Source organism: Malania oleifera, chromosome 8 (genome assembly GCF_029873635.1).
Source record: "Malania oleifera isolate guangnan ecotype guangnan chromosome 8, ASM2987363v1, whole genome shotgun sequence".
Classification (NCBI taxonomy): domain Eukaryota; kingdom Viridiplantae; phylum Streptophyta; class Magnoliopsida; order Santalales; family Ximeniaceae; genus Malania; species Malania oleifera.
This window is the reverse complement of record NC_080424.1, coordinates 90,578,923-90,602,921: the sequence shown is the minus strand read 5'-3', so window position 1 is coordinate 90,602,921 and position 23,999 is coordinate 90,578,923. Positions and strand designations below refer to the sequence as shown.

At 34.4% G+C, this 23,999-nt stretch overlaps 1 protein-coding gene across 1 annotated transcript; it reads left to right on the top strand.

Annotated features, from left to right (window-relative positions):
• Window positions 1–824: 824 nt before the first annotated feature.
• LOC131162805 (protein TUNICAMYCIN INDUCED 1-like) lies at window positions 825–22,671 on the top strand. The gene is made up of 9 exons (XM_058119404.1): window positions 825–1,801; window positions 2,495–2,563; window positions 2,674–2,742; window positions 2,859–2,945; window positions 3,112–3,179; window positions 3,287–3,398; window positions 11,714–11,890; window positions 11,995–12,309; window positions 21,691–22,671. Exons 1-9 carry the CDS (start codon window positions 1,139–1,141, stop codon window positions 22,441–22,443), a joined length of 2,313 nt encoding a protein of 770 aa, XP_057975387.1. The 5' UTR covers window positions 825–1,138; the 3' UTR covers window positions 22,444–22,671.
• The last annotated feature ends 1,328 nt before the right edge of the window (window positions 22,672–23,999 follow it).

Here is a 23,999-nt window from a genome sequence, read left to right as displayed (position 1 = left end):
TTTTTACAAGTAATTTTATTATTTTTTATAAAAATATAACTTAATAGTTCATTGCTAATAAAATTATTAAAGAGAATCATTAAATAAACAAGTTAATGAATATCTTGATATAGAAATTATTTTATTAATCTCATTCTTGATTGTATCTATTTAATATTTTTGAGATGTTATATTAAAGTTGTCATATATATATATGTATATATAAATATATAAATATATAAATATTTCGGAAGTTGAGTTGGCCGAACGTGCAACGAATGTACGGAAGCCATGTTTGCATTCCGAATTTTACCTGATTAGCGAAACCTAAGAGAAAGACGTTGATCCGTAAGTTTGGTATCACATTAGGAGCCCGAAAGGCTTATTGATGGCTGAAATTCTTATATAATAAAAAAAAAATTTAATAGGAGTAAAAAATTATAAATTTTTAAAATATTAAGAAAAAATGTATTTTATTTATTAAATTTCAAATAAATTTAGTGTCCCTTATCCCACTAACAATACTATTAACAATTTTGATAATTTAAATTATCACGCTGAACAAATAAAACGTGCATTGTTTAATTAAATTTTAAATCCTATGTTATTTTGAATAGAGGAATATCTTAAAGTAAAAATGGAGAATATAACTTTCAAAAACTTTTAATTTGAATTTTATGAATCTGAATAATATACCGTAATTTTAATATCAAAATCTAAATACCCCGAAGAGATTGCTAGGCGAGAATATAATTTTTAAATCTCGCGGCTATAGGTATTTTGGTAATTAAGAGAAGAAAGAATCACAAATTTGAAGCTAGGGTTGAAGCTCCTTTAAAGCCCTTTCCTTTTACGCCGTTCATCATTTCCGAATCCCCTCTGCTCCTGAGCATTGCTCTCCTCCGAGACACAGCTCGGGACCCTAGTTTTTCTCGTAGCAGTTGTTAAACCCTACATTTTTGCCTCTCCTTGTTCATAATCGACCTCTACCCTCTAACTTGGCTTAGAGTAACCCTCAATTCAACCCTTTCGTCTCCGATTCACTGATTCTTTTTGCAGAGATGGCATTCCTTGGAATCTAGGGTTTCTTGTATCAACCCAGTTGTTCCCAGAACCCAAAATTTACCAGATCTTGATTTCATTCTTTAAAATTGCAGTTATGGCGATCAGAGTCACCGCTAGCTTCTCCGGCTACGTTGCTCAGAGTCTTGCCTCATCGGCCGGCTCGAGGTTCGGGAACTGCCGATTTTTTCAGGAATGTTGGGTTCAATCCGAGCTTCGACGGCCAAGGATGAGGAATTCTTGGCACGGGCTGTCGGCCCCGAAGTACTGTCCGCTCGCCGAGGAAATTCTCGGCGAGGGTTGCAAAAGCCCTCTTGTGTTTGGTTTGATTTCCTTGATGAAGTCGTCGGCGGGTGTTTCGGGAGCGAGTTCTATGGGAGCTTTCGGAATTTCTTCGTTTAAGGGTTCTCCTATAGTGGAGTTTTTGCAAGGGTCGAAGCCGCTTCCTGCTGGCGAGGTTTCGGTAGCTGAGGAAGTGGATAAAGGGGGAACAGTGTGTTATGAGGATGAAGATGATGAGAAATATGTGGAGATTTCTGAGCAGTTTTCTGAGATTTCTGAGAAGTTTGGTCGAAAGGGACTGGAGAGGAGCAATTGGCTTGCGCGATTGCTGAATTTTTGTTCGGAGGACGCGAAGGCTGTTTTTACTGCTTTGACCGTGAGTGTATTGTTTCGTTCTTTCTTGGCGGAGCCTCGATCGATTCCATCTTCTTCTATGTACCCGACCCTGGATGTGGGTGACCGCATACTAGCAGAGAAGGTAAGCGAAGTTCAGTTTTTAACAAATGAAAATTTGCGAAACTGAACGGCATCTGCTAATTACGTTGACCCAAAAAAAGAAAAAAGAAGAAAGAAGAAAAACACACTCACACTTTCACACACATTCTATTACATAAATATGAAAGCGTCTGATTTCACTTCTTGAGGATTGAATGCTATTCTGATTATGACGAGAATCATAGATTGAACTTCTACGAACCTAGATTTAATCCAGGTAATTTTGTTTGTATCAATAACAATTATGCTTTGTACCGATTCAAATATAAATGCAGATCAAACCGCCTCACTGGCATGTTATTTAAGTGCAGAGATGATTTGGTTTTGTTTGAAAAATCATTGGTAAAATAACTTCTTCCATTAATAATAAGCTACTGCAGTTTCAGGCCTAATAGTTACTATCCTCTGAAAGGAAACAAGATGAGTAGTTATGGAATTGCTAAGAAGATGATCATTGGTTAATTATTATATTTGTGAATTCTCTCGTGTGTTTTCTCCCTTCTTGTCTATACTTGCGCGCCTGTTTGTAAATGTGAAGAAAGCATTCATAGAAGACATTGGACTTTGTCTTGATCTAGGGCATTGGGATAAGATATATGTAGTGGTTGAAGAGTTGAAATAATTTGGGGAAAGTATTAAGCTTATGCTTCTTTATTTTATCTATGTTGTGTTGCAGGTTTCTTACATTTTCAGAAGGCCAAACATTTCTGATATTGTCATATTCAAGGCACCACCAATCCTGCAGGTATGATTTAAAAGGTCTTTCCTCACACAAATGCAAGAGCAAGTTTATTGTTTTTGGGACGCCGATAAATTTTGCTTAACGTGTTTTTTTTTCTTAAATGTGTAATGTAGGAAGTCGGTTTTAGTTCAGGGGATGAATTCGTGAAAAGAGTTGTTGCAAAGGGTGGAGACTATGTTGAGGTAAGCTGATCAATCTCCTTGTGTGTGTGTGTGTGTGTGTCTTAACCTAATGACAAAATATTATATTGCTTTGTTCTTTGACTTCTCTCTCATGATGTGTGGGTTCTGTATGACAGGTCCGCAATGGCAAATTAATTGTGAATGGTATTGTTCAAGATGAGGATTTCATCTTAGAACCACTTGCTTATGAAATGGATCCAGTGGTAATATGTCCTTGTGCTTCTTATTCATTTAGTCCGTGATGTTGTTAAGAAATAGAGAAAAAAAAAATCATGTCTTACATTTTCAATCTGTTCAAGAGAAACACATTTGAACCATGGTAATGCTTCAATAATCTCATGCTTTGCTTTGCTTTGGTTATGATTGCAGCTTGTACCTGAAGGCTATGTATTTGTGATGGGGGACAATCGCAATAACAGCTTTGACTCTCATAATTGGTAAAATTCTGAAACCGAGTTTATCTGTTTAATTGAGTGATTGAGATTGCATTTGCATGAGATCGAGATATAGAAATAAACGACATTTTGGATTGTGCTATTTTCAGGGGTCCGCTGCCTGTTAACAGTATAGTCGGTAGATCAGTGCTCCGGTATTGGCCGCCCTCCAAAATTTCTGATACCATATACGAACCACATGAAGGGAAGGCCGCGTTGGTGGTTTCTTGACCATTTGCCCTCTGCGTGCCAGGGGAGGAGCTTGGATGAGCTCCTATACTTCATCATCCGACCGTTTTTACTTTTTTATTTTCCTTTTTTCTTGGATACCATTTTTCCCTTTCTCGGGCTTATTATGATTGGCCAACTGTGAATATTTTTTTTTTTTTTTTTACCTTCTCTTTGATGGGTCATGTTGTCCATCTGCGTGTGATATCTTCCTCAATGACCCAACCGACCATGTTTGGTGATGGGTTCTACTCTCCCATTGTTTCTTCCTGTTTCTTGTAATGACACATTGACAGTTGACCAATTTCATTATATTCCATTCTCAGCCATCAAAATGTATGTTTGAATGCTTGCTTATTTCATCACTCTTGAGACAATTTATGGCTAAATTTCCCAATGAGAAGAATTGAAGCCTTTGACAAAGTTGTACATTTGGTAGCTTATAGAATGAAAGCATTGTCATTATAATAAACAAACAACAATGCAAAAGTTTCTGCAATGTCTCTTGTGTAGTGGCACAATGTCTTTCACAATTTTTTGTCTTATGATCAACAACTGTCATGATCGGATTTATATAGTCGATCCACTGGTACTTGAGGTTTAGTTTTGTTATTATTGTTGTTATATGTTTTATGATCGAACTATAAGAGGAGAACATAATAGATTCACTGAATAAAATAAAATAAAAAACTATCAATAGCCCATGATGATGAAAATAAGATGTTTAAATGAGATAAAAAAGCAAACCACTAGAATAGTCATCAGAAAATAAAAATAATAAATATTGGCTTCTATTTGGATCTTGAACGTTTGATTTCTCGAAATTCTGATATTGAAGATCTAAACATAAAATAATAATTATACACTAGTTCTTCTCGATGTAAAAAAAGTATAACATATTTGAGAACTAAAATATTCAAATGTAAAGGTTAGCTTAGGTGACACTTGCTAAGCCACAATATTTTGTGTTATATGAAATTTGAATTTTTAGGGGGCGTTTAATATCATCGTAAAAAATTAGAGAAATAAAAATAAAAAATTAGAAACAGAAATTAAAAATTAAAAACCAGCAACCTATTTGGTTAATATTTATAAAACTAATATAAATTTAAATTTTAATTGAAAAATACATCTTTTCATCTTTAAATCAAATAACATTATAAAAATATGATTAAAATAATAAAATTACAAATTATACACGTTAAAAAATTAATATAATAAAAATCAAATTTGTTATAATTATTTTACTTAATTTTTCTACTTTTAAAATTTACTTTAGAATTAAAATTTTAATGGACATAACAATTGAATAATAGTAAAAGTATTTTGTAATTGACTTTATTATTATTTTTTGAAATTTAGGTATATTTTATTTTAATTAAATTTAAATTCATATGATCATTTAATTTTAATTTTAATTTAGAAGTGTATAAATGGATAATTTAATTCAAAAAAACTATTTCTAGATATTAAAATTTCTGACAACAGATTGTTAAAACAAATGAAAATTATAAAATTTAGTTTTCAATTTTTTTAACAAACAACTATAACCTAACAACAAAAATAAAAACTGATAATATAAACAAACACATTTTTATAATATGTATCTTCACTATAGAGAAATAGAAACAAAAAACAGAAAATAAAACGATACCAATAAGACCCTTAGTCTTTCAAAAAATATATAAAAAGAACATACATTGACAAATAATTAAAATGAAAATTTTTTAAAAATATAATATTCATATATTAAACGAGGAATAATATAAAATTCTTGCAACTTTTCCTATAGCAAATCCATCGTGCCCGGTATCATTATTAAGAATTTTGAAAACAAAATAAAAATTATTAATGAAAACTAAAAAAATGAAAAGAACAAGCAAGTTGTTTTGTTATGAGTTTTTTTTTTTAATTAAAACAAATGAAAAACTTAATTGATGTTTATTTTTCATCCTTGAATTAAATAACAATTCAATATGTTTTGAATACAAAATATAAAAGTGATACAAATATAAAATATTATAATAAAAATTATCATAATTATTTTGGGCAAACAACATTTACCTTTCTTGAAATTCGGCAAAAAGATAGGATGTAATGATTCCAAAAATATATGTACAATTAAAATAATAATAAAATAATAAAAATGGTCATTAAGTTAATATCAATACAAAAGTGCTTTTTTGTAAGATCCTTGATTCCATGTTTGATGCTTAAGAAAAACCTTATCTTAGCGAATGCTTAGAGATCATTGTGGTCCAGTCACTCCCTGGAGGTCGGTCTGGTCAAAATGAAATTTCATAAGATAAACATAGTAGACACTTTATATACGTAAATAAGTATATATACATAAAATAATATTTTTACTAATATAATAATAATAATAATAATATAGGTATCTTATGCGGTGCCCACATGAGTTCCAAAGTCGTGTGGAGTCCAGTCCACATGAGTCCCGAAACTATGTAGAGTCCATAAGATCGTGTGAGGACTATTGGAGTTACGTATGACTCATTTGAGCCTTAAAGTTATGTAGGACCTACAAGATCCTGTGGGACCCACATGAGTTTTCAAAATTCAAATATAATTATTTTTTTTCATAAAAAATATTAAAATATAACTTAATAATAATAATAATAAATAATGATTATTTAAAAAAATTAATTAATTAATTAACTAAATTAATTAAATGAGAATGTCATAAGCACTCTTATTTTTCCCTACATGCACCCCATCCCAAGCCCATTTCATGCCCAATCATTTATTTAAAAAAAGAATTATAATTTCACTCCTCTCCCTACATTTTTACAAATTTTATTTTCTTTTCCAAAATTTTCTTATAAATAGGAAACTCTCAACCTTCATTTTTCATAAACATTTTCTAAAGAAAGAGAAATATTAGTAAGTAAAAGAATTAGTAGTGGAGGGAAAACTTTTGTTATAATTAAAATTCTTACTCACCCACTCTTTCCGCTCTCATTTTTCAGAAATATTCGTTGTGATAATCTCACAAGGTTAAGTAAATTTTGATTATATTAGTTATTTTCATAAAATTTTCTTGAGTTTATTTTTACGCCTATTTAATTATACCAATTTTATCTTTAATATACTTGTATTTATTTTTGAGTTAATAAATGTTATAAACCCATTGAGCATTTTACAGCATTAATTTCTATTTAAGAAAATATTTTTAACACGAAAATCGTGTGACATGAGTTTATTTTTATGTTACATATTTTACAAAAATAAGAGTAAAGATGACATGAGTTTATTTTTACGTTTCGTATTTCACGAAAATATGAGTAAAAATGAGATTTTTATGATATTATTTTAATTGTATAAGTTATATAATAATATATTTTCAAAACTTCTTATGGCTCAAATAATACAGAAATTACGAATGCTCGATATCGTAACTTAAAGTTTAAACAGATTATAATGCACCCACATTGTTTATAGAGTGATTATATATGGTAGTGAATTTCTCCTGAATGCATACGTGATCCTAGATCAGGACTTAATAGGAAAAATCTCACTTAATGATTATTTACGTTGATTTAGTTTGGCCAGCCAGTCAGTTAAGCCTAATCTTCGAATTGCACAACCCGGTCATAGGAGTAAACATGACTTATGGTTAACAGAAACATAACTTACGGCTAACAGACTTAAAGAGTGATTTTTATAGTATATGTATATACATATTTAATTATGTGTACAGGGTCATTTTTGTGTTTAAATGATAATCTAAATAAAATATATAAGGAAAAGTATATATGTATATAATTAAATATTATAGTTACAGTTTTAAAGTTAAAAATTTAATTTAACAGTTACAATATATGGTTATAAAATTTTACTACTGTAGTTGATGGTAAAAGTTTTGTATAGAAATTTTAAAATTTACATTTATTTTAAAAATAGTTTTGAAGTTATAATATTAAATATTATTTCACGAAATTATAATATTATAAAAACTCATTTTGGCCACACACTAATAATAATCTTATTTACGTATTGAACGTCGTCTCACCTCAATCATATTTTAAATTTCAGATAATTTTAAAGGGTGTATCAGAAATCTAGTGTAGTAAGTACATGAGCGGGAATAGAATGAGTAAAGTAAAATAAAAATTAAACATAATACAATTTAGAATAATATTTGAAACGTATATTTGTAATAAAACTAATTAGTGCTCTGGTAATAAAGATTATTGAAATTTATTGTGTCCACTAAAAAATTTATATGTAGGAACCCACTCGGGTTCGGGTCTTTACATAGAACCTTCCATGAGATTTCAAAAATTCCATTGAATTCCTTTGAGGTTTCAAAAATGTCACCAACTTCCTAATATTTGTAAAAAAGGTACACAAACCTACTCTTAAAAGACTTGTCTTTTTACAAAATATAAGTGGAGTTGAAGAAGTTTGTATCGTTTTTGACAAATCTCAGTGAAGGTCTCTGTGATTTTTGAAATTTTAAGGGAGACCTATGAAATTTTTGAAGCCTTAGAAACGTTATAGTCTTTTTATCAAACATCAGGGATGTCGGTGTCTTTTGCCATACTTAATAGTTGTATTTTAAAACTTATTTTTAGTGTTGTAGAAATAATTTTATTGAACATGATAATTAAAAAATAGTAAAAATAATTTTTAAAACATATTTGTTTTAGTTTCAATTGAAAATTCTGTATATGAATGATTTAATAAAAAATAAACTTTAAGTATTAAAATATACGACAAAAGACACTTATCCTCCTTAAAGTTTGGTAAAGAAACAATAACATCTCCTGAGATTTAAAAAATTTTAGGAATCTCCTAAAATTTCAAGAATTTCAAGAACATTTTCTTAACTTTGCAAAAAAGACACAAACATATTTTATTGAACACGGTAGTTAAAAAATAGTAAAAATAACTTTTAAATGACATTTTGTTTTAATTTTAATTGAAAATTGGGTGTGTGAATGATTTAATAAAAAATGAACTTTAAATATAAGGTGAAAGATATTAACCTCCCTTAAAGTTTAATAAAAAGACAACGACTTCTCTCGAAATTTCAAAAATTTCAGGAAATTCTCCTAAGGTTTCTAGAATTTTAAGAACCTCCCTTTGATATTTGCAAAAAAGACACAAATCTCACTTTATGTTTTGTAAAATGACAAATTTTTAAGGCACTGTTTGTGATATTTTTAAAATCTATTTTTATCTTTTTACTAAATTTCAAGGAAGGTAAGTTCCTTTTGTCCTAAAATATATGAACAACTTGACAAAACAAAGAAATAAATCATAAAATTAAAAGTTTATTTTCTAATAAACAATTAAAATCAACAATAAAACTAAAGTTAGTAACATTTTTTAAATTATTAAAACAATAAAAAATAAATATACCAAACAGTCCCTATAAGATCAAACTAGACTCATCCTCCGCTCCATTTGCCGCCTTGGTGCTGCACATCGCCCGTGTCTTGGACCTTAAGTACCTACACTAACAACACAAGTCCCCTACATCACTTATCATAACTAAGGGAATCAAAATAAGGCTAAAATACACTTAATGGGAAAAGATGAGAGGGTTCGAGCGATTGAACCTATGCTGTGTAAAGCGGCTCGGGCGACCGAACCGGTCAACATATTGACTTGGTCTTAGGGCACCCAAACCTATTTTGAACGTATCTTCCTTAGGCACCCGAATGCCTGTTAGTGTACTTTTCAACTACTCGGGCGACCTAAAGTTTACGTTCAAAAAGTGGCTCAGGCGACCGAATTGTGAGTCAGGCACCTGAACTATCAAACAATTGCAACTGACTTTGGTTCAACTGACCGACTCACCCTTCAGGCACCCGAACCTCTAAAAGATGAATTTTTGACTGTGTCTGGCCGGGCACCCGAACCTCGCGGGTTAACATATTTTTTATCAAATTTTTAAATGAGGTAAAAAGGGTTAATATTTTTAATGGTCTTTTAAACAAATTTAATTATACCCAATATATCCCAACGGTAAAAAATTCCTCCTTGTCTATATATACTCATTCATTTGTCTTAATTAGTAAGGATTAACAAACTTGATTAGGGCAAAAATTTCTTAACTTTCAAAACCCTATAGTAGCCAAATAATACTTCCAAACACACACACTCCTCATTCTTGATTTCTCCAAGCATTGTGAGTACTTTCTAAAAGCTATTGTGCTTAATTTCTATAACTAAAACTCTCACTTGCATTATTGTTTGATTGCTTTTGTTTGAGAGTTTAGCATTAAAGTCCTTCCACTGATTTCATTTGATAAATCTAGTGTGGAAAGACTTTGAGGGTTGAGGTTATTGCATTGTTGTTACAAGTTAACTAAACCTAGTTTTTGTGTACAAAAATCATTTTCAAAAGTTAGTACTTCAAACAACTTCATTGCGCCTTGAATATTAGAATACATTGATTGAGTTTGTTTGTTTGAACTTGCTCAGCATATTTTGAAACCCTAATTTGATTTGTGTTTTTCACATAGTGCGTTTCAAATATTACTTGAATATACACTCTAGATCTGAACTAGAAATCTATACATGATTGAGTGTTTAGCACACATTAGAGCACTGAGCATATTTATATATCATTCGTGCTTGCATTATTAACTGAGCTATATTGGTGCACACATCTGCTTGTCTAAAAGTGTATTTTCATGTACAAACATTTTATACACATTGGTTGTATTTCGGGCACCAGCCTGAAGAGGGAGACTAACCTTGTGAAATAGTCCCGGATTGGCTTTGACCCGGTTAGGAAAGTTAGGTGCGCTATCCTGTTAAGGCGTGTCGGTTGAGGTCAGCTTCTTGAATTGACCTGATTATATTAGGTGTCACTCCATCCGTTAAGTGAGCCTATAGTGGTAATCCTTGTGCTTGTTAGCCAAGGCGGGGACGTAGGCAATTTGGCCTCACCTCAATAACATATTTCGTGTATTGTTTACTTTTCTGCACTTTATTTTTATTGAATGTTTATGTTTATTTGTCAATCGCATAGACTGACCCTGAGTTGTGTAATACTGTTGTTAAACCAATTGACCTAGGTGGTAAATTTTAAAATACCCAATTCACCCCCCTCTTGGGATTGCACCAAAGTTAACAGTCACAAACTTCCTAATATTTGTAAAAAAATACACAAACCTACTCTTAAAAGACTTGTCTTTTTACAAAATATAAGTGGAGTTGAGGAAGTTTGTATCCTTTTTGACAAATCTTTGTAAAGGTTTTTGTAATTTTTGAAATTTTAAGGAAGACCCATGAAATTTTTGAAGCCTTAGAAACGTTATAGTCTTTTTGTCAAACATCAGGGGATGTCGGTGTCTTTTGCCATACCTAATAGTTGTATTTTAAAACTTATTTTTAGTGTTGTAGAAATAATTTTATTGAACATGATAATTAAAAAATAGTAAAAATAAATTTTAAATGATATTTGTTTTAGTTTCAATTGAAAATTTTGTATATGAATGATTTAATAAAAAATAAACTTTAAGTATTAAAATATACGATAAAAGACACTTATCTTCCTTAAAGTTTGGTAAAGAAACAATAACATCTCTGAGATTTAAAAAATTTAGGAATCTCCTAAAATTTCAAGAATTTCAAGAACCTTTTCTTAACTTTGCAAAAAAGACACAAACATATTTTATTGAACACGGTAGTTAAAAAATAGTAAAAATAATTTTTAAATGACATTTTGTTTTAATTTCAATTGAAAATTGAATGATTTAATAAAAAAATGAACTTTAAATATTAAAATATAGAGTGAAAGACATTTTCTCTCGAAATTACAAAAATTTTAGGGAATTCTCTTAAGATTTCAAGAATTTTAGAAACCTCCTTTGAAGTTTGCAAAAAGATACAAATTTCACTTTATGTTTTGCAAAATGACAAGCTTTTCAAGGCGATGTTTGTGATATTTTTAAAATCTTAAAGAAGATTTTTATCTTTTTATAAAATTTCAAAAAAAGTGAATGCCTTTTGTCCTAAAATATATGAATAGTTTGACAAATAAAAAAATAAATCATAAAATTAAAATTTTATTTTCTAATAAACAATTAAAATCAACAATAAAACTAAAATTAGTAACATTTTTTAAATTATTAAAACAATAAAAAATAATATACCAAACAGCCCCTAATAAGATCAAACTGGACTCATCCTCCGCTCCATTTGCCTTCTTGGTGCTGCACATTGCCCGTGTCTTGGAGGGGTATTACGGTCATTTGAACTGGTTAGATCTCGGGCCCTGTCTTAATTCCCCATGGCTGCAAACGTCTGAGTCGATTCCATGAACAGAGTAGTCGTCGACCTCGACGCCGTGCCTTGACGACCACAACATGATCATTCGTCTCTCCTTCTCCCTCATCCTCCTTTATCTCCAAACCCTAACTTCGATCCTATCACTCCCCACTGATCCTCCGTCGAACGCTCCGATCTCTCCCCATTCGAAGACCGACAATTCCTCTCATTTGGTCAAGGTATGCTCGTTTCCGTTAATCATTTCTAATCTGTCTTTGCAACTCTTAATCGCGATTCTTCTCATTTTAAATATGAAATTAATCGAAACTGCGTTCGATTTCAGGACGTGTTGAAATCGATCTCGTTGAAGCAGAGTTGGAATCTTGAGGAGGTTAGGGTTTCGAAATTGGATGCTAGAAAGGCTAGGTTCGGCAATTCGCAGCGGTACGAGTTTCGGGTGCGCATTGGAAAGAGTGACCTGCTTTTGAGATTCTGGGATAAGGAGAGTAGGTGGAAGAAATTTGGTAAAAAAGGAGGCGATTTTGGATCGTTAGTCAGTGAAGCTGGCTCCATGGCATTACTCGATACGTTCCGGATTGATGGTCCTTTTGAATTAAGCGTCGACAGCGCAGACGATGAGCTATCGCTACTGTTACCGGTACGGTTATGCTTCATAAATCCTCTTTAATTTCATTACCTTTTACAAATTTCTTTAATTAAGCCTCTTTAATTTCTTTACCTTTTAAAAATTTTGCTCTGCTTCTTTGCCGAGAGAGTTGCCTCAACCCCCGAGGCATTTAGTTGTGTAATTCAGTGTCAGTAGAGCACAAGTTCTTGTTCTCTCTTTTGAGCGTTTAATCATTAAGAAGCTAAATTTAGTTTCTTTATTCTTACCTGAGTGCTTTTCCAGCGGCGTAGACCTTAATAAAACTTTGACATATGTACTAATTTTGATGATGAAGGATTTTAAATTATTTGAGGGATGAAAAATTAACATTAACAGAGCAACTTAAAATTTTTTTGGATGACCACCTGGGTATTACGAGGTAAGCTTGTTCAGGGCATTATGCTTGCCTGTGACCGCTTGTCTCGTGTGCTTGAGGATGGGTTTCCATCATGTAAATACTAGTGTAGGGTTATTTTCTGCTAGTAGTGTCCTTGAATGCCAAATAAGATAGTATTACTCCTTAGTCACTTTGATGTTTCCTAGTGCTAGAGTGGGAATGACCTAGAAAGCTCTTTAGGGGAGGGTGAGTGTTCATCGGTCATTGTAAAACTCACTAGCTATTGTCAACGTGTTTAGCCTACTTGTCTCCCTCGCTAAACACACGATGTCAATAGAGGTATTGTTAATAAATTGCGTAGATTCAATGTTTACTACTTGCTTGCTACTGTTTTTATGAATGCTTACTGTTTCCGTTGCCATTTGATTGAATGTTAATGAAAGTGTTTTATGGATGAATGTTGGTAAACGATAGGCTGTCTAGTTAAACAAGAGCGCTTTAGCTAGCGCCGCACAACCCTTTCATAACGGTGTGAAAATAGTCAAACCGTGACACTTGGTATCAAAGCCAAGGCTCAATTGCTATGAGAATTTAGTTACCTTCGTTGTGGGATTTGGAAAGCTTTGGTAAGTAACCATAACACCAAACAATGCTGAGAGGATCAGCGTGCTGGAAGCACAAGTTGAGGCAACAACCAATACTGTGGCCGCGGAGGTGGCTCAGATGAGAGAACTTGTTGATGAAGTGATGGGATCACAAAAGCATCAAGTAAGTTTGCTAGGTGAGATGTCAGAGGACTTTCGCCATATAATGGAAAATTTGCAATCGGATGGTGGATCTAGATGCAAAGCTGAATTTGATGATTGTTGTTATGGGGAACTCCAACACTTCGAGAGTTGGGAAGACCAAGGTACCAGAACTCAGGACGTATGGGGGTGTCCGAGATGCCAAGGAGTTAGAGAACTTGTTGTTTGATGTGGAACAGTACTTTTGTGCTGTGAGGATGGTCTCAGAACAGGCAAAGGGGGATACGGTGACCTTGTACTTGGTTGGTGATGCCAAACTGTGGTGGCGTACCAAGTACCAAGAGATTGAATTGGACGCTGTGTAATCGATAGTTGGGGAGACTTGAAGATAGAGCTCAAGACCCAATTTTTTCCTGAGAATGTTGAGTATAATGTAAGGAGAAAGCTGAAAGATCTCAGACATACGGGGTCAATTAGGGATTATGTGAAACAATTTTCTGTTTTGATGTTGGATATTCGGGATATGTCGGAGAAGGACAAGTTGTTTTATTTTCTTGAGGGGATGACACCGTATGCAAAGACAGAACTTCATAGGCAAAGAGTTCAAGACTTGTCAACTGCACAAGTTGCTGCAGAACGCTTGACTGACTACGCTAGTGATGATACCGCTTCGTCCAAATGGCTTGGCGGAGAGGGAAACAGTGGAAAGTCTTTCAAGAAAGGCAAACTCAAGAGTAAGGGAGCTGACTCTAAATCATCAATCTCAAAGGAAGTTTCATCGTCTTAAAGGTTCAACACACCCAATGGAAAGGGGTAGAGTAAAATTTCGTGCTACTTGAGTGGTGGATCTCACATAGTGAATAAGTGTCAACACAAGGGATTACTTAATGCCTTACAAGCTTCCACTTTGGGACAAGTGGTGGAAAGCGAGAAGAAAGAGGATGATGCCCTGAGGGTGGGTTCAGTGCGGCTGGTGAGCGCATTGGAAAAGCAGGCAAAAGCATCAAAAGTTATACGAGCAAAATGGTTAATGTTTGTGGGCTTGAGGATTAGTGGGAAGAGTACCCGCGCTATGGTGGATACGGGGGTTACTCATAATTTTGTTTCACAATTGGAACTATGGAGACTCAACTTACCCTCAGAGAAGGATACATGACGCATGAAAGCAGTTAATTCTGTAGCCCAGCCTACTCTGCGAGTACTCAAGCAAGTTACTGTAAAGATTAGATAGTGGGAAGGTCATGCGAATTTCACAGCGGTGCCATTGGATGACTTTCCAGTCATTCTAGGAATAGAGTTCCTAAGGGGAACGAGGGCAGTGCTGGTGCCTTCGGTTGTTTTCCTGTGTCCGATGGGAGATCACTCGTGTATGGTGCAGGTTGTTGCGATGAAAGGAGACGGTGGGGAGTCCCTTTCAGCCATACAACTCAATGAGAGATTGGGTCAGGGTGAGTAGACACGTCTAGCGTCGGTGGTGGTAGACAAAGAAGTAGGCCAAGAGTTGGAGCCTACGACCATCCAAGCGGTGTTGGATGAGTACAAGGAGGTGTTGTTGGATAAGCTGCCTCACAATTTGCCTTCACGACGGACTGTGAAGCATGAGATCGAGTTGTTATCAGGAGTGAAACCACTTGCTAAAGGGCCATGTCGGATGGCGCCTCCAGTGAAAGTAGAGTTGGGGAAACAACTTGATAAATTGGAAGTAGGATGTGTTCACCCTTCCAAAGCACCATTGGGAGCATCGGTGTTATTTCTGAGGAAACATGAAGAGCATCTACAGGAGGTGTTCGACAAGCTGAGGGGAAACAGATTGGATATGAGAAAGAGAAGTGCTTTTTCACTCAGTGGAGCAACAAATTCCTTGGTCAGGTGGTTGAACAAGGTCGTATTCGGAGGGGTATGGAGAAGGTAAGGATGATTTAAGAACGGAAGATCCCTACTACAGTGAAGGAGTTACGTTTCTTTCTTGGCCTTTACCAAATATTGCAGTAAGTTCGTTGAAGGGTATTCACGGAGAATGACTCCAATGACAGGACTACTGGGGAGGTATTGTTGGTCACAACCGCGGGATGATGTAGTCGATTATACCAAAACTTGTCTCATTTGCAAACAAGACAAGGGGGAGTGGAGGAAGTTTAGTACGTTCATAGCCGCACCAAAGTATTGTTCGGCAGAGGAGACGACACAATTGTTCCTTGTGACTATTGTGAGATATTGGGGTTTTCTCCAAGTTATTGTTTGTGACCGAGACCTAATGTTCACTGACAACTTCTTGACAGAATTTTTCAGGATATTCAGGTCACATCTTGACATCTCTTCGAGTTATCATCGATAGACAGACGGACAGATGAAGAGATTCAGAGAGCTACTGGAAGAGTACTTGTGCCATTTTGTCAACGACAACCAGAAGAATGACGTGCAACTACTTGATGTGGCTTCGTTCTGTGGCAATGCCCAAAGGAGTTCAACAACCAACAAGAGCCCTTTTGAGCTTGTTACAGGCTAACAGCTGTTGTTACCTCACACAGTGGGCGAGCCGTACAGACGAAAGAGTCCCACGGCGTACATCTTTACTAGAGAATGGAGATACAATGCAAAGTTTGCCCGAGCCTATCTGGAGAAAGCTTCTAAGCAGATGAAGAAGTGGGCAGATTAGGGGAGAAAACCGCAGTTTCATGTCAGCTGCCTTAAGCCGTTCAACGCCGACACCAATGACCTGAGCAGAAGTCAGTCCAACAAAACAGAGTTGAAGACAGTGCAACCTAACAGACATGAAGTTGAAGAGATCCTTGTAGACAAAAAGTTCATATCCTCAAGGAAGAAGCGACAAAGGTTCCTAGTGAAGTGGAAATGCTTTGATGACAAAGAAATCAGCTGGATTTCTGCGGAAGATATGGAACCATTTGTGGACAAAGTTGAAGTGTACCTAGCGCCAAAGCCTATGAGGACATCGACCGCATAAGTGGGGGAGAATGTTACGAGTTAAGCTTGTTCAGGGCATTATGCTTGCTGGTGACCGCTTGTCTCGTGTGCTTGAGATGGGTTCCATCATGTAAATACTAGTGTAGGGTTATTTTCTGCTAGTAGTGTCTTTGTATGCCAAATAAGGCTGTATGACTCTTCGGTCACTTTGATGTTTCCTAGTGCTAGAGTGGGAATGTCCTATAAAGCTCTTTAGGGGAGGGTGAGTGTTCATCAGTCATTGTAAAACTCATTAGCTATTGTCAACGTGTTTAGTCTACATGCCTCCCTTGCTAAACACACGATGTCAACGGAGGTGTTGTTAATGAATTGCGTAGATTTAATGTTTACTGCTTGCTTGCTACTGCTTTCATGAATGCTTACTATTTCCGCTGCCATTTGATTGAATGCTAATGAAAGTGTTTCATTGATGAATGTTGGTAAACGATAGGCTGACTAGTTAAACAAGGGTGTTTTAGCTAGCGCTGCATGACCCTTTTCACGACGGTGTGAAAATAGTCGGACCATGACACTAGGCAAGCCCTTCGGACCTACCCAGGTGACACCAAATCAGGATGAAAAAAATTAATCCCCGCCTATTGATGCATCCCTAGTAATTTATCAAACAAATTATAAGTGGGGAATCAAACCTGGGACTTTGTAATTACCAAGGCCCAACTTCGCCCTTACCATTATCACCAACTTCATATTGGTGATATTACTGTCTTTGGAATGCTCTGACTCGTGTGTGGAAACACATGTTTATCTTTAGTCTTGTCAATTAGCTAGTAACTTAAGAAACGAAATATGATTGCCATATGTGTAAGTGCATGCTTGCTTTAGTGACTTAATTTTATCTCCCGAAATATGTTCTATGTTGTTCCTTGCTGTTAGGAATTGTATACAACTTCAACTTGTCAATATTTAAATTGGTTTTACATTTTGTTTGTTGCATTTCTGGTCGATGTGCAATAATATTTGTTAGTTTCAAGCAAGGGTATTTTTAGAACTATATGTATCCAAAATATGTTTTGGCATTTTCTATAATTCTTTGGGTTGGTTCAATATAGTTTCTTACTGCCTGGAAATTTTACTTGAGGATTTTTTAATTGGAGATTTATTTGAGTAATTGCATGAAATTAATTCTAACTTGATGATTTGAGGTGTACCTGGAGATAATCGATAAAGAGTTTAAGAAGGTACATAGCAACTCTCAGTTGGGTCATACTTACTTATTGATGTTGCCGTGAGATTGATTTGCTGCATAGTTCGTTTGGACATTTTGCTTGCTATTGAATATTCAAAGCGGACACCACTTACTTTTGGCAACTTGAGAGGGGTTATTAGTCATATCAGAGCTGGCAAGAGATGTTTTCCCTGGGAATAAATTCCAGAGGAGGTCTTGTTGGAATGATTTTTCTTTGAATGATTGTTGGAAGTTGAGCACCTTTCACACGCAAATGCTCTTGTTTGAACCACCTGCAATTATAATTCAACTCAAGAAATCTGCCCATACTATTATAAAAAGGGAAGAGTTGTTGGTCTTTCTCTCCCTTCTATCTCTCCCATTATGTCTTTCGTATAAAATTTCAGCCAATGCTCCCATTCTAAATTAAATTAGTTTTAGAAATAAAATGAAGGGCAAAATAGTAAAATATATATTTAACTTCTTAACTACTCACCATTCTGTTTGAGATTTTTTTGCATGTTATACTGACAACACTTTTGTGTGTTGTATTTCTAGTTATTAATGTTTTGAACAGCCAAGGCGTAAGGTAACATATTTTAGTCCTTATGAAACGAGGTGTGAGCCTTAGGCATTGAGATATAAGCCTTTTGAGAATTTTATTTTTTAGATGAAAATATGTAAATAAATTACATATATGTTTTTAAAAAAATTAAGAAAACTAAAAATAAAATGTGAAAAAATAAATCAAATATAATTTGTAAACTCCTTTTTGGCCATTCAAATACTAACTTGAATTCACTAAGTTAGTCATGCTAAGAGATAGTTGTAACATTACAAAGTTCAAATTATTTTCAAGATTTAAGATGCAATTCTCAATTATTTTGAAATAGTTGAGGTTCAAGAGTTTTAGAGATAATCTCATTTGAGGACATTTCTTTCATATAAACATGTGGGTAAAATTTTGTGGCCAAGTCTAACTTGAGATTTGTGCACTCAAAATGTGTGAGCCTCAACAAAAAGGTGCAGAAAGCAAAAATTTTGTACAAATGTGATATGATGTCTTTTTTGGAATTTGGAATTTTAGATTGAGCCTGAAGGCGTTTTAGGCATGCTTCTTCTAGAGGCGAGCATCAATTGAGCCTTTCAAAACATTGCTAGTAATTACAATAGAAAGGAAGATTTAGAGAACATTTTGTTGATATATATGTTGGATGTTTCAAACTAAAAAAAATATATTAGTTTATTAAAAAGTCGTTGGTTTCTATTTTAATTGAGTATACGTTAAATTTAATATATTAGTTTTAATGTTTTAAGAATATTAATTACTGCTTTAACGTTTTGTATTTATGTTGTTGGAAGTTATATTTAATTTTGTCTATATAAATTGTGATTCAGCTTAATTTCAAAGTATGATTTTTCTTCTTCGAGATAACTTTATTGTCTACACTTTCTTGAGATTTATATTTTGTTGGGTAAGATGCTGCATCTCCTATAGTTCTTGTGTCCGCGACTGCACACATAACCGAGCTAGTTGAGTAATACTGGAGGTCGTGCGTGCATTGACTATATGCACTGAGAAATGTTCTTTGTAGACACAAAATGGGCTTTATGGACAGTGGTCCTTCCACGTCTCAGCTTTTGATAAGTATTTATATTTTTATTTAATATTAATTTTATTAGTAAATATTTTTCCTTCTATAATATTTCCAACACATTTGTCTCGTCTTATTTGTGCCACTCAAATCCATCATAGTGGCTAGTCAGTTATTCATCATTTAAACTAGCTGTGGGGTGGGGCACATGCTACATGCATTCTCCATGACTCCAAAAATTCATATTTTCTAGTTTTAAAAATTGATAGTAATATATATATATATATATATATATTTTGTTTTGCCCTTTTATTTAGCAAAGAAGATGACAATTAAAAGGGCATTTCAGGAATTTTGAAATCTAGACTAACATGTGCATTTTGATTAGAAACATGTTCCTTTAAGTAGTGCCTATTCATGATGAAGTTATGACAACACGTGCATTTTGATAATTATTCAATGCTCTGTGTAGAATTGAGGTATAATTATAATGTCTCAAGAGTAGAATCTTCAGACTTTTATTGAAAGGCAAAGGTTTTTTGTATGTTTGGCCCTGCGGGTAGATTTATGCAACAACTTAAATTTTGTGGGAGCTGAGATTAAAGGTGTATTACCAAGAGGACGGTGAATTGGGTAATTAAAAATTTTATTAGCGGAAATTTAGATTACCTTAAAACTTTTTTAATTTAAACTTGCACAATCATACAATTTCAATGTCTAAGCAGCTACCGTACTATACCAATTGAGAATCCTAGATATGAATATGAATATGAATTCTGAAATTATAATCCAAACTCAATACTTCAATTAACTTAGTTGAGCAATTTTCAAAATAAGATTTTCAGCAATACTTCAATAATATTTTCAAGATGCAAATTCAGTATTACAACTATGATTATCTTAGTATGTATGCTTCAATTAATGGTCAATCACAAACCCTTTACCTCAGCTGTTTCACTTAACAATTCAGTAATTTATGCTTGTCTGAATTTTCAATCCAACAACATAAACATACAACCAATCTCCAAGATACAACTTAGTTCAAGCACAACCAAAATCAAATATTCAGCAAGTTCCCAATAACCAGCAAGTTCTCAATGATTATATAAACATACACAGGTTATAATCTTGCAAGAATGTAAAGAGTTAAGGGAAGAAAGAGCTGTACACCGGATTTTTTACGAGGTTCGGCCAACAGCCTACGTCCTTACCTTGAGTAGCCCGCTTTAAGGATTTTCCTTTCCACTTCGTTACCAGGTGAAGTAAGTCTCATCTCCGTTCAAGGTGGAGCCGCCTCTCTAACGAGAACAATCCTCTCGCTAGGCAACGATTTAAAATCCCTGAATCGTCAATAACAAAAACAAGAAATAAATTTGTTCGTACAAATAGAATACTCTCAGTTAGAGCAGATTTGTACAAGTTAGTTTCACAATATACTTCAATAAAATCAATAAAGAAGTTGAAGTTCAAGATTATATCACCAGTATTTTGATTATAGAGTGAGGATTTTGAGAGATTGAATCAGAATTTTGTGAGAAAATTCAGCAAGAACACGGCAGCACATTCAGAAAAACTTTCAGCAGTATAACTCAAAAATATGATTTGTATGTGTTGTGAGTTAACTTAATTTGAGAAAATATAATGTATATATAGTGTAAAAATGTTTCTTACCGTTTTCCCCAAGTTTTCTCTGAGTTTGGAAACGAAGAAATCAAATTTGGAAACAATATCAGCGCTATTAAAAGTTTAAAATATAGATATTAGTTGACTACGCACAAGGGTCAGTCGCCTGAGCTCTTTTAAAAATAGCGCATTTAGAAAGTCAGTACTGGGTCAGTTGATTGGTCATGGTAGGTTAGTCATCTGCTCCTGTTCGGTTTGTTCATTAACAAAGTCAGTAGCACATTAGTCGCCTGACCACCTAGCCACTCTTTGTTTTTTAAAGTTTGGTACCAAAACTTAACTTGTAGTTTGAAAACCTTATTTGAGATTTTATGAAAATATTTTCCATGTTTAAAAATAGGTCTCTAAGTTCATAATATTTCCTAAGAGCTTCAATCAATATATTGAAATTTGAAGTACTTACATGAGACTTTGACAAGATAAAAACTAGCTTAAGTTTTCATGTCTTATAGCTCTCACACTTTGTCCAAGTTGTAACCAATTCTTCAATATGCTTTCTATCCTTCATGGCTCATAGCTTTAAGCGTAAACTTCATTCAAACTCTTCAAGCAAACTCACTTGATTTCATAAAAACACTTGAGCCCTGAAACTTAAACAAACATGTTAAGTAGCCTTGATTTGTTATCATCAAAACGAGATTAAGCCTTGTTAGGCCAACTGGAGCTTCCCTTTTCTAATCACCCTGCACACAACTATGCAAGTATTTATCTCAGCTACATGCATTGCAAATCTTGTAGCCTTTGACAGACTGATTTAGAATGATGGTTGCATGATATTCTAATTTTACTCTTATCGTTGTTTTCTTTAGAGATGAATTTTGCTAAAACTCCTGATCGTCCAAATCTTCTAAATATGCTTTTCAGCGGAACTCTACTTTTACTGGTCTGAAACGAGTTCTTGTTGGTGAAGGCATCACAATAGAAGTAAGAAGAGCTCGAGAAGTCTCCCTGTTTCGCACATCTGATTTTGGTTTTCCTGTGAATAGGAGTGTTGGTATTAACAATGGAAGGAGAGAATTATGGCCCTTCTGGAAATCATTGTGCTTCCCATTACTTCCCGTAAAGATTTTAGGATCTGCTTCATTAATTGCCTACAAGAGCCGAAACCCTGATGCCTACATTGAAAGTAATTTTCTGTCGAGGGTAACAATTGAATTGCTGGCAGAGAAGTGTTACAACACTAAACGTACCTACAAGAACCGGACTTATCCCTTTGATTTCTTAAGTTTGAGGATAGCAGTACTAGAAAAACTCTTGAGGAGCTTCTTAGGTGACAGAATCCATCAGAATGGGTTGCTGAGTCATGTGAAGGCACAAATTAAAGCATCAACAATTGTTCGCTTTCAGTTGGAGCTTGAAAGGGATGTTGGGCGGAATGACACTCTCCATGGTACATTATCTGAATGGAGAACAAGACCTAGCATTGAGCGGGTTTGGTTTGAGGTAGTCGCAAGAATTGAAGCTCAGAGGCTGAAGCCTTTAACCATTAAGAAGGTACAACCTTTCATCGCAGCTGATTCAGCAGCATGGAGCAATTTAATGTCAAATATTTCCTTCACAAAGTTCCCGTCAGTTCTTGTCCCTCCAGAGGCTCTTACACTGGATGTAAAATGGTAGGCTGTTTGTGCTGTCATTTGTCTCCCTGTTTGATGATGAGCTAATACCACCTCACAGGTTTATGCCATTAGTAAAAGGGCAGTCTCATTTGTAAATGAAAAATCTCAAAAAGAAAGGAAAAAGAAAAATGGTAAGAGTGGGGTATTATAGTGGATACTATGCTGTTCTTGGTTCTTTTGTACTGTGGTGTTCATGAAATATTATGATGTTAGCACAGATTGCTTGAAATTTTTTGCAGTGCAGCGCAGATATACGAATTCTACATATTTTAAAATAAAAATTGATATATTTTTGTAGATATATAATTTTTTCGTCAATTATGTTGTTTTTATTGGAGAAGAACGCTATTCCAGTTTTAAAATGGAAGTGTTCCTTGCCTTGATGAAATCAGTCCTCAATTTTGAATAAAAGTTGCAGGTAAGATCAAGAAAGTGCGTGTTTGATGGAATGGAGCTTATACACCAAGTAGCTTGCATAGGTTTTGGCGTGCCTTGTTGAACTTTTTTTTGGAGCATGTATTCAGTTCAGAACTGTAAAAACCCAGCATGTATTGACAGTTTTAAAAATAGTTAGAGCAGTTTCTCTTGAAACACACCATGTGTTGGATTTTTCCTTCTTGTGGGGCCCATGCTTTGGAAAGATGTTTCTTTATTATTATTTTGGCTTCTGGAAGTATGAAATGTGCTGCCTTGCCTTTTCAAAGCTATGCACAGCCGTCTCTCATTTATTTTGGATTTCCCTCGCACACAGTAGCAGGCTGCTCCACACGGTTTCGTCTCCATTCAGATTTTCCCACATAGCACTTCACAGCTCCTCACCCCTGTAGCACTCCTTCTGCCTACAGCAGCTCCTCACAACTGTAGGGCTGCCAGTCTTCTTCTCCAGCAGCTGCGGCTGCAAGCTACTGCCCTCACTCTTGGACTCCGACTGTGTATTATTAACAACATATTGAGATATTCTGGTTGTACTATTTTGGTTGGTTCTTTTAGGAGTTTTGTTCAGAATATTTGGTGAGAGCTTTCCATCTTGTTACATTTATTTATACACTCTTGTGTATTTGTAAGGCTTATGTTTTTTGTATTCATTTTGTACAATATTTTTGGTGATAGTGGATTTGGACCGCCGTGCCCCGTGGATGTACCTCAACATTTGAGGGAACCACGTTAAATTTCTTGTGTCTTATCTTTTTTTATCATTTGCATTACTTTATTAATTTACTTGTGGGAATTTGTTCGTATATATATTATATTTTTTCCTAACAAGTGGTATCAGAGCCGTGTTATTTGTATGCATTAAATTTGTGTAAATCATGGATGGTAATGTTGGCCGTATGATTAGCTTTAATGGAAGCAATTGGATAACTTGGAAAACAAAAATGCAAGATCTTTTGTTTTGCAAAGATTTGGATGGGCCTATTGAGGGTGATAGCCAAAAGCCTAAAGACATGAGTAATGATGAGTGGAATATGCTTAATAGGAAAACCGTTGGTGTTATCCGGCAATGGATTGATGATAGTGTTTTTCATCATGTTTCTATCGAAATTTTGGCGCATGAAT

What these genes read in the sequence shown, in the direction of transcription:
- LOC131162805 (XM_058119404.1), top strand. Translation starts at nt 1,139, where the DNA reads ATGGCGATCAGAGTCACCGCTAGCTTCTCCGGCTACGTTGCTCAGAGT. An exon ending in AGGGTGGAGACTATGTTGAG is followed by an intron (nt 2,743 to 2,858) that starts GTAAGCTGATCA and finishes TCTGTATGACAG; the next exon opens with GTCCGCAATGGCAAATTAAT. An exon ending in ATTCCTCTCATTTGGTCAAG is followed by an intron (nt 11,891 to 11,994) that starts GTATGCTCGTTT and finishes GTTCGATTTCAG; the next exon opens with GACGTGTTGAAATCGATCTC.